Genomic DNA, 10,643 nt, shown 5'->3' on the forward strand with positions numbered 1-10,643 from the left:
AGGTCACAAGGGGAGGCTGGAGGAATGAGCCGGGGGCAGCATACCCGCAGGAGGTGGAGGAGGGGGTGCAGGCAGGCAGAGGAACTGCCCTCAAAGCTGGCCTGCTGAGCTGGAATGTTCACTTTTCTCCAGGGCTGGCTTTCCGTGGCCACATGAAGGGAGAGGCTGCTACTGGAGGTGGCTTGGCTTCGCAGATTAGAACCCCCAGGCCCTTCATTGTCAGGGGGTACCTGTGAGCCTGCTGAGATGACTGTGGAAAGGTTCCTGGAACCTGGGTCAGCCGTGATGGGTGGCTTGGAGAAGCAGGAAAGGTGACCCGAAACCCTGCCCAGGCCCATGGTCCGGTCATGTGGTCAGCAGGATGCCAAGGCCCTTAGAGCGGGGGTCCCAGTGACCACAGCATTCCTACGTCAGGGTGTGCCAGGGAGGCCGTGTCTAATTAGAACAGTGTGACACTGGACTTGAAATGCCCATTGTGGGATGGTTTTTACCAATGGGAACTCCACCCTGCTTCATTGCACCGTGGCATTCGAGAGCTGGGCACTTGCTATGCATGCCAGGTGATTGAGATCCATGATCAGCTGGCTCTTGGCCGGTTCATGTCCGGACCACCAGTCCAGATCTGCGCAAGAATCCAGCGTTTTCCTCCAGGGCCTGTGTTCAGATCAGCCGCAGGCCCCTACAGCGCTAGCCTGGAGGGTGAGTGAAAAGAGCCTGAGTTAGGCTGCTGACAACACTCTGCCTGGAGTTAGGACACAGGAAGGGCTGTCCTTCGTCCGGTGCCCTTGCTCCTTCCAGGGCCGCTGCTCCTGGACCACCGGGCTCCCCCTGGCAGCCACCTACCGCCCCCAGGGTGACGATGGACTCTTTCCGGGCCAGCTCAGGGGCCTGGTGGTGCATCCAGTGAACAAGACCTTCTCTCCAACAGGTTGATCGCTGAGGACAAGGAGGGCGGCCTCTTCACTGTGACTCTATTTCGAAAAGTGATCGATGATTTCAAAACCAAAGCCAAAGAGAAAAAGTAAGGGCCAGCCTTGGTGGGTTTTCCCTGAGTTTGGTTTGTCTGCCCTTAGAGGGGGTGATTTCTGGCCCGATTGGAAGCTTCTTAGCCACAGCCACTTGTTTGCTTGTTTTAAGGTTCACTGTACGAGAATTTTACTATGATGAAAAAGAAATTAAAAGGGAAAGGGAAGAGATGACCCGATTGCTGTCGGATAAGAAGCAACAATATGTGAGTATGTGATACTGGCCGGGAGGGTCCTCAGGAAGGTTCTGGGTGGTCCCCACCCCACCACAACGCCACCTACCTCCCACCCCTGCAGCAGAGGCCTGGAGCAGAAGGGCCCTGCCCAGTCCCCACCCCACAGTACCCTTCATCACCCTCCCCCCGGTGCACACCCCCAGGGATGTGTCCTGAGGGGCTGCTGGAGCAGGTCTGGGGGACAGTGACAAGCAGGGTAATCCGGAGGTGGCACGTGAGCCCTGCAGCAGGAGATCTCACCGAGCCAGGCCCTGCCCTCTGGGACGGGCTCCGTCCTGGGGATGAGAAAGTGAGGCTCTGAGAGGCCCCGGAGGGCGGGCGAGGCTGTTGGCACTTCAGGCAGCAGCGCTTGTGCCAAGAGCGGCCACCAGCTTGCAGAGTGCAACCAGCAGTCACCCAAAGCCCTGGCCCGCGTGACCTCCAGGAGGGACGTGACCAGTCACCAGCACCTGTATTTACCTCCCCCAGGCTTTTAGCAGAGTGGGTGCTTCTCCCAGAAACTTCCGACTGCTGCCACTCAGAACCTTCTCCTGTGTGAGGGCAGCTGAGCTCAAGGGGGTAGAAAAACAGGTTTTCATTGTTGATGTGTGAGCGGTGCGGCCGTGACTCTAAAATGGGCGCATTCGGGACACGGCCACCCCCAGCTCGGAGCAAGTCTGAGCCCCGTGGGATGTTTTCAGGTCCCCTCCCCCACCGGCCCCACCAAGGAGGGTTCTCAGAGAAGCTTCCAGTTCGGCCCCTAGTGTCGAGAGGAGGGAGGAGGGGTAGGTCCAGTGTGTAAACACGAGGCTACGTATGTGTTTGGGTGACGTGCGAGTGCCTCCCATGGGCCGTGTGTTTGCCCAGGGCCTCCTGCGGTCTCAGGCTGGGCCTTCTGCCTGTCCCACCTGACCTCTCTAGTCAGTGACCTTTGCGGAGGGACAGCAGACACACGGCCTCCAAGTGAGAACCAGGCTCAGAGCCCCCCAGAATGGGGCCCCCCGATGCCCACCGGATCAAGCCATCCTTTGAGGAGGAAATGGAAGCTGATGGCATAGAAGTACCTGTGGGGGATTTCAGCCCCTCTCCCCTGGAGGCGGGCATAGCTGCCTGCTCCGGTATTCTTGCCTGGAGAATCCCGTGGACTGAGGAGCCTGGGGGGCTACCATACATAGGGTCACACAGAGTCAGACACGACTGAAGCGACTTAGCACACACGCCCCTCGAGGAGAAAGGCACGAACACATACAACGAGGGAATGCACGCTTCTTACATCTATAATCTGTCGGGCTCCGGCCAAGGCTCCAGGGCTTGGCGCCCCTTCCCGAGGCTAAGGACTGAGCTGGAGCCCTAAGCCCCTTGTCTCAGACCCCACTAACTGGTGGAAAGGATGATCACCAGCAGGAGCTGAGGTTCAAAGGGTGTTGTCCTTTATCCCAGCTCACCCGAAACCAAAATAACCCAAGGACGTTCGAGCCCTCTCTCTAGCTGAGGCCTTTGCCTGCTTGCTTCAGTCCTGGCCCCAGTCCCCCATGGCGTCTCTGGAGGGGGCTTGATGGTAGCACCTTTCACGGGTGTCCAGGGCCTTTGGCACCCATCTCCAAGCTGGCACAGACCCCCTGGAGATCACAGTGATACACCCGAACCTGACGCCTACACCTCCGTCTCAGGTTGCTCACTGGCGCTTTTTCACGTGGTGTAGACTTCTGCACCCCTGGCTGCCCCGGGGAGCCCTGCCCAGTCTCCCTGGATGGGGAACCGGAGCCCCGAAGCCCCGGAGCCACACTGAAACATTTAGTTCCTTGTGACGCTCTTGCGGTGCGCCCGCGAGCAGGGTCAGCTGGGGTCAGCTCTACCCCAGCTTAAAAATCTCTTCCTGCCTTTAACCTTCATTGAGGTGGGACCAGCGTCCTGCGTCCCTGTCATTAACTTGTTAACTGGAGGGGCCGGGCTGGGTCCCGGGTTTTAGCCCCCTTTGAGAGTACAGCCCGGGATTTTCCTGGGCTTTGCCCCCTGTTTGCACAGGAAGATGTTAAAGGATGCTTGACTCATTTTCTGCCTGCAACATGCCTAAGTGCACTCCAGTTGCCAAGGAGGCAATTGTGGGCTGGCCTTGGGGGAGACACCCTGACGGAGCCCACACAGTCCGGCACGTGGAGCTGGTCGGTGCCAATGTGGGAAAGCTCCTGGCCAGGCCGAGGGAGGGGCTGTGAACTCTGCCCCTGGAATACAGAATCCCGGGTCTCTAACGCCCTCTGCCACCCCCCCATCCCATCCCACCCCCAGGGGGCCAAGGGCATCATAACTCCCTCCAGTCCAATCAACACGCAAGTCCACGGGTGGTGGGCCGGCATTCCTGAGTCGCCAAACACGTGCTTTTCAAGCCGTGAGAATGATTTCTGTTTTGTGATGCCTGTTTGCTGAAAGATTAATAAATCATTTCTGTGCCCTTAGCAAACTTCCTGTGTTGCTCTTAAAAAGGGATCATCCACCTTCCCGGACCACAAGGTTAAGGTAACCCCGCTAGGGAACCCCGATAGGCCCGCTGCGGGGCAGAGCGACAGAGAGAGAGAGAGTGAGGGCGAGGGTGAGGTAAGCAACCCCCCCGGGAGCCCTGGGGTTCCCCGGCTCGCATGTCCTCGCCCGCCCACGCAGGCACCTTTGGGAGAAAACAAATCCTCACCTTTCCTGTTACCTACTGTGGCTTTCGATGTCTTAAATTCAAGGACCCCCAGAATCACGCTTCCTCCTGATCCGCAGGGCCTCTTGGGAGCTGCCCTCCCCTCCCCCAGCAGTGATGGGTGCTTGCTGGCCAGGGTGCCTTGGTTCTGGCTGGAGGTGGCTGGAGCTGGTGATGGGGCACATCCTGGCTGGGGGCGGGGGGGTGGTGGTGGTCGGGCATCTCAGCTGTCTTCCCTGGGTGCCCCGGCTGAACTCACTCCTGACCTCTGCGGACATCCGCGGAGGACAGTCATGCCAGCATTAGTGATCGCTGATGTGGCTGAGGGACTGTGACCACGTGAAGTGGGGCCGTGAGGAGACCCCTGGAAGCGGTGGCTGGTGGATGATGCCAGGACCTGGCAGACGGGGGACTCCTTGTCAGCGCAGTGTCAGATGGAGAAGTCTGCTAGCTGCCTGCCTAGAGCCCTGGGTCAGGGACCACCCAGCCCCCTGCAGCTTGGTCGGCGGTGGCCCCGTGCGTGTGCCAGGTGGGCTGGCCCACCGAGCCACCCCGGCACCAGGTGTCCCCTGGAGAATACGCACCCGGGCCTGGCCCTGGGCCTTGTCCGACCGGCCTGCTGCTTCTGCGGGCCGCTGGGCATTTCTTCTCGGCTCGGGGCTCGCTCTGTCAAAATCTACGTCCCTCTGCTGGCCGGGCGTCGGGTGGAGTGGCTGGGAGGGGTCACCGCTCTCCTGTCCTTTGCAGGGCCCGCTGCTGCGATGGCTCAAGGTCAACTTCAGCGAAGCCTTTATTGCCTGGATCCACATCAAGGCGCTGAGAGTGTTTGTGGAGTCTGTGCTCAGGTGTGTGGACGTGATGCTGGGGCCACCTAGCCTCTGCCACCCTCCTTCCAACCATGACCCCCCCCCCCCCCCCCCCGCCAGCCTCTGGGACATGCCCTGGCCCTCCTACCCTCTTCAGCAATTCTTGGCTCTTGGCAACAGGCTTAGGGATTCCTGACTCGAACAAACCGTCCCGCAGTCCTGAGGCCCCTGCTCTCCGGTGCTCTGTGTCTTTCCTGCCAGGCTGGTGTCTTGCTCCCCCAACCCACTCTGTGCAGCCCTCCACGGCCCAGTGGCTCCTGCAAGAAACAGCAGCACTGTCTCCATCCTTGACTTTTGAGGCCTAGTCCTAAAAGCAGCACAAAATATAAAACCCAAACGAACCAACCACAACAAAACTTACTTTACCTCCTTTTTAACAAACGCAAAATAGGTTCACTGTTTTGTGGAAAACTTGGCAATTACAGGTAAGCACAAAGAATGAAGAAAAATCACCTGTAACTTTAACACCAAGAGGAAACACTGCTAACTCACTAGTGTTTCTAGCATCCTTCAGGCTTTTTGAGGTTGTTTTTTTTAAATTTGCAGATACGCATGATTTTTATAAAATGTTTACAAAAATGGAGTCAAGCAGGAAATATTTATTGAAGCCCATTTGAACATCTCCTGTGTCCTGAACTATTGCAGGGGGTTCTTGGCAGCACTGCATGTAGGTGACTGCACCCCCATTCCCAAAGCTCGGCCTGCTCTGACCTGCAGGTCCAGTGGCCCCTTGGCCCCTCTGGGGTGGTCTTCCTGGGCCCCTTTCCTGCCTATACCGAAGGCATCCTCAGGACCCCATCCCACACCTGCCTGGTGGAGTGCCCGGCTCTCTCTTCTTTGCTCAGGCTTCCTAGGTGCCCCCTGCTATTCATTTCCCCAGAGGCTTCCCCTGGACTTCTGGCTCATCTTTCCTCCCAGTCCTTTCCTCCTGATCCTTGTATCTGCCAATGGCCTCAGGTTCCTCCCCAAACTTCAAGGCCTCCTTGGACGCCTCCCTCCCCTCATCCTTACGTCCTTCCCCCTCCCTCCACATCACGGCACCCCGACAAGCCTCCATCCTGCCTTGACCCTCACTCTCTCTCTCTTTCACCGTCTCCTTCCCAGCTATTGCCAAAGGCTCTTTCTTGGTCCTCTGCCTCCAGCTCATCCTTCATGTGGCTGCCAATGTGGTTTTGTCCGAACACAAGCTAGGTCTGACGTGGCTCCGCGTCTTCTCTCAGACATCTCAGACCTCTGTCCTGGCAAGCATCGTGACAAGGGGCTGAAGGGCAGACTCAAGATCCCCAGAGTGTTCCAGCCATCAACTGGCCCCAGTCTGTCCCTGCTCACCTTGAAAATCATTGGCCCTCAGGCTCAGCACAGCTAAGCCTGCCATCCTTAATGGAGGCCCATTTTGCTCAAGAGCGAGGTCCAGATGGTCCACAGAGGTCCCGCATATCATGTTTAAGCTCAATAAAATGGAGTATATGCAAAAACAATTCTATTCAAAACTATCAATGTATGGCATTTTAAAAACATACTTTTATTTCTCCTGAATAGTTGCAACACATCACTGCTGTTAAAAAAAAAAATTCAAGTTCAGAAATAGGTACTGTGGAAAGTAAGTTCCTATCAGTTCCACCAGCCACGGATTATCCCAGTTAATGGTTTTAAGACTCTTCTTTCCCAAGTTGGTTCATTTATACTTGATGTTCTGCAACTTGGTTTTTTCATCGGCTTATAGTCTCATCACTATGCATAGAGATACTCCATCTTTTTTCATGATTTTTTCATATTCCATCATATGGAGAGAGCCTAAGCTAAGAAAACAGATGTTAGAGCAACTTGATTAGAGCGGATGACTACAGTTCACTTGTTACCTTGTTCCTCTGACCCCTCATCGGCCTTTGCCCTCAGTCGGCCCTTGCTGCTCTGTCTCTCCTCAGAGTTGGTTCTGTCCTTTTTCCCTACACTGGGAGCTGGAGGGGAGGGCCAGGGTGACTTGCCTCTCTGCCTGTCACCCACCCCGGAGTCAGGCAGAGAGTAGGCGCTCTATGTTTGTGGGCTAAATCTCATCAAAGAGAAGTGGACCAGCCCTCAGTGGAGGAAGTGCTGGTTCATTGGCAGGCACTTAAATCACTCAGGATGAAAATGGAAAACAGGCCATGGGTGAGTGGTGGGACCGTGATGAGACTGGAGAAGCCAGCAAGGTAGCTGGGTAATTAATTAGTCTGGATCTTGGGAGAGGACTTGGTGGAGAATGGATGTTAGGGAATCACCAGTAACAGTTGATGTGTTTGGATGAGCTCACCTATGGAGGGTCATTTAGAGGGTACACCAAAGGGGAGCCCAGCCTCTAAGGAGTTGGGGCAGAGAAAGCCCATGGGGATGTCAGAGGCCAGAGGAAGGAGAGATGGGTGAGTCACGAAGCAGACGGTTAAGGCTTGACGTGTTTCTGGAATGGGACCACTGGATGTGAGCAACTAGTGACTGAAGGATGCTCCAGTGATATAGGACCCTGGATGCTCTCATAGGTGGGATGAGAGCTGGGGAATTTTTAAAAAGGGCATGATGGTGGCATGTGAGCAGGTGGGTGTGGTGACTACGACCTTCTTAGTACAGAGGGCGTAGGTGGGGGGCCCCCACTAGGGGGCCTCGAGGGGACAGAGACTCCTGTACTGAGTGGTCCAGAAGTGAGCAGCCTGGGGGCGGCTGAAGGAGAAAGGAGTGGGAGAGCTGACTCCCTGTTCCTGGAAGGCCTGTTCTGAGCAGAATGGAGGTTTTCGAACTGACCAGGAGGAACAGCTAGCAGGGAGAGGACTGGAAGGGTCTGGGAAGAAGGTGGAAGCCCTAAAACTAAAAGGGGAGCGGGATGAGAAAGGGGCCCAGAGCGTGGAGGCTGGGCGAGGGGCAAGGGGCATTCCTGTGGCCAGTGTCTAGCTAGGGGTGTCTGTTATTCACCAGACGCAGGGGTAGCATGGTGAACAAGGAGCTCACGGGCTGGTCAGGGGAGCAGAGCTCAGCAGATGACCTCTTGGTTCAGGGGAAGGGTAAGCAGCCTCCCAGACCAACCTGGTGATGAACGTGGTAGGGTGACCGGTCGGAGGGTGGCAGAGTGATGGTCTGGCTACTGCGTCTGTGAGTTGGAATGCTGTCTCCAGACACACGTGTGCCTTGGGCTCTGGATCAGTGACTGTCGCCCTTTGAGAACTCTAAAGTCTGGTGCTTGGACTTCCTTGCGGTGGGCAGGGACATCTGTGCTGGTAAGGTCGTGGGTGTGCAATGGGGTCTCCATCCAGGACACTGGGAGTCGGGTGGGACGTTCAGGAGGGAAGGCAGGGTGAGAGTCACCGCTCATTCAAGCGACAGGGGCTCTCCAGGAAGCACTGTGACCTTCTGCTCATTGTCCTCTGGGTAGCCGGAACTTTGATGAGAAGAGACGTGAGCAAAGAAGGAATGAGGGTGTCTGCTGGGCCATCCTCTCACCCGCCATCTAGCTTAGGGGCTCCTGACATTCCCTGCCAGCATCAGCGGCCCCTGTGGCCCTCCTCACCTCTCAGCTCCGGTGGGGCCCCGCTCGCTCAGTGTCCAAAGGCCACGGGGCCAAGGTGGGTCTTCTGCTTGGTTACAGTGAAGCAATTACAAATGGCCCTTTCATTTTACTTTTCTGTAGACCCACTAGGAGACCTCAGGACTTGAGTGAACGCTTTGCACCATTAACAGCCAGAAATGAGGACCAGGAAAGTCAGGGGCTAATTTACGGGCCTTGACTGAAATAAAAACGAAGTAATACTAACAGGTTAGGCAGTAAAAGGGCATCTCAAGCTTTCACATGCCTGACTCGGGCATGAAGCATGGATGATTAAATATTGAATATCCAAGCATTTGCTCACTGGTAGTATATATATATATTTTAAAACACTGACCCATTACAAAATGCATGCATAATTATATAGTACTCGGTGTAGACATTTTACTTTTGGTTGCACTGGGTCTTCGTTGCTTGTGCAGGCTTCCTGTAATGGTGGAGAGCAGGGCTACTCTCCAGTTGCAGATCACGGGCTCTAGACCCAGGGCTTCTGCAGTTGTGGCGCTCAGCCCCTTGGCTGCTCTATGGCACGTGGGATGTTCCTGGACCAGGGATGGAATCCATGTACCCTCCACTGACAGGCGGATTCTTATCCACTGGACCACCAGGGAATTTCCAATGTAAATACTTTGTTGAGATTAACACAATAGGAAAAGCTGCCAGCAAGTGGTTTTTACATGTACTCTGGCATCCAAAGTCCATTTAAAATCCTTTGTCCACCCAAAACTCAGCAAAAGGAATGAACAATCTTGATAAACCAGATCTGTGTGTGCTGGTCTTTCAGTGGAGAAAAGCCAAGCCGCTAAGCTGCATTTAGACAGAGGGTTTGGAGTTACAATATTTAAGTTGGAGGGCCTCCTTTCAACTTGAACCCGTACCACTTGACAATCACACATACCCAAGGGACCCCTTGGCTCTTTAGTCAAAAATGGTCATCATCAGAAGCTGTTGAGCGTGTTCTACAGATTTTTCTGTGCAGAAAGATCTAATAATTAGCCTCATTCCTGACCCTTGACATTCTGCTCAACTGAGTTTTCTTCTCCTAAGCTGTGTGTTGGTTGATTTTTCACCCTTACTAGAATTTACTGTCAGGTTCATATTACCCATATTGGCAGTAACTCCGTTACACACTTGGTCTGCCTCAACAGGTATGGACTGCCAGTGAACTTCCAGGCGGTTCTCCTCCAGCCTCATAAGAAGTCATGCACCAAACGTTTACGAGAGGTTCTGAACTCCGTCTTCAGGCATCTGGATGAAGTTGCAGCTGCAAGTATATTGGATGTAGGTATATCATCCAGAGAAAGCTGCCTTTTACAGTAAGGTCAGCCTCTCCACATGGAGCTACTCCCCCAAAACAGTACCTGCCGCACTATTAGAAAAATCTACACTTCACAAATGTGAAAGGTTAACAAGAGATTGTGTGCGTGAGTTAGGGGTGGACTGTGGCAGGCAGAAATTGTGGTCAATGCCTAGAGAGCTTTCCTCACACAGAAACATAAAACGAGATGAGCTTATGCATTAATGTGACATCTTTTGCAGGCATCCGTGGAGATCCCTGGACTCCAACTCAGCAACCAAGACTACTTTCCTTATGTCTACTTCCACATCGACCTTAGTCTTCTCGATTAGAAAGATGAGCTGGTGCCGCTAAACTTGATATTCGTGCAAACTACTACAGATGCTTCTTTCCTCTAGCCAGAGAACAATTTTAAGTATCCTACAGAATTTAGATTTTTAGAGAAATTGCTCACAAAGATTAGTGACAGTTGTATTTATTTTTTGTAAGTTACAATAAAGAAATGTTCTCAGTCCTTTGAATTGTCTCTTCCCTTATATTCTAACGTAATTCAAAAGTTGAGTTTTCTGAAGGTCTTACATGAATGGTGACTTTCTATCAATTGGTAACCTGCTGCTGTATTTCATGTCTTAACGGGACACGCTGTGAAGGTTTAATAATAACATATCAAAAACCTTGGGCTAAGTGTATAACCAGTTCTTTTCCCTAGTAGTTGCTGGTGATGGCCCAAAGGCAAAAGACTGGGCATGGAGGGCAGTTCCCACTTGACGATCCACACTCTTTTTCATCCTTCTATATAAACTCGCTTTACCTTTCACATTTACAACTGGACCCCGGCCTTGTGGGTCACAGGTAAGACCTGTGTGACAGTAGGCATCCAGACGGTGTCACATGAGCCACAGGTTACAGGGAGGACAAAGGTCAAGGTCGTCCCTTCACAATATTAATGTACGGGCTGAATACCGCACTCTGAATTTACCATGTGGACACTG

General features: G+C 53.9%; 1 protein-coding gene across 1 annotated transcript in view; it reads left to right on the top strand.

Annotated features, from left to right (window-relative positions):
• Window positions 1–10,281, top strand: part of ATP6V1C2 (ATPase H+ transporting V1 subunit C2) — a 56,680-nt gene extending 46,399 nt beyond the window's left edge. The window contains exons 9-14 of the mRNA XM_065928591.1: window positions 929–1,021; window positions 1,138–1,231; window positions 3,695–3,832; window positions 4,668–4,765; window positions 9,503–9,635; window positions 9,894–10,281. Of these exons, the coding sequence (XP_065784663.1) occupies window positions 929–1,021; window positions 1,138–1,231; window positions 3,695–3,832; window positions 4,668–4,765; window positions 9,503–9,635; window positions 9,894–9,983 (646 nt within the window). The 3' untranslated portion in view covers window positions 9,984–10,281. The remainder of the gene's footprint in view (window positions 1–928; window positions 1,022–1,137; window positions 1,232–3,694; window positions 3,833–4,667; window positions 4,766–9,502; window positions 9,636–9,893) is intronic.
• The last annotated feature ends 362 nt before the right edge of the window (window positions 10,282–10,643 follow it).

This window comes from Muntiacus reevesi, chromosome 3, assembly GCF_963930625.1.
Source record: "Muntiacus reevesi chromosome 3, mMunRee1.1, whole genome shotgun sequence".
Lineage (NCBI taxonomy): Eukaryota > Metazoa > Chordata > Mammalia > Artiodactyla > Cervidae > Muntiacus > Muntiacus reevesi.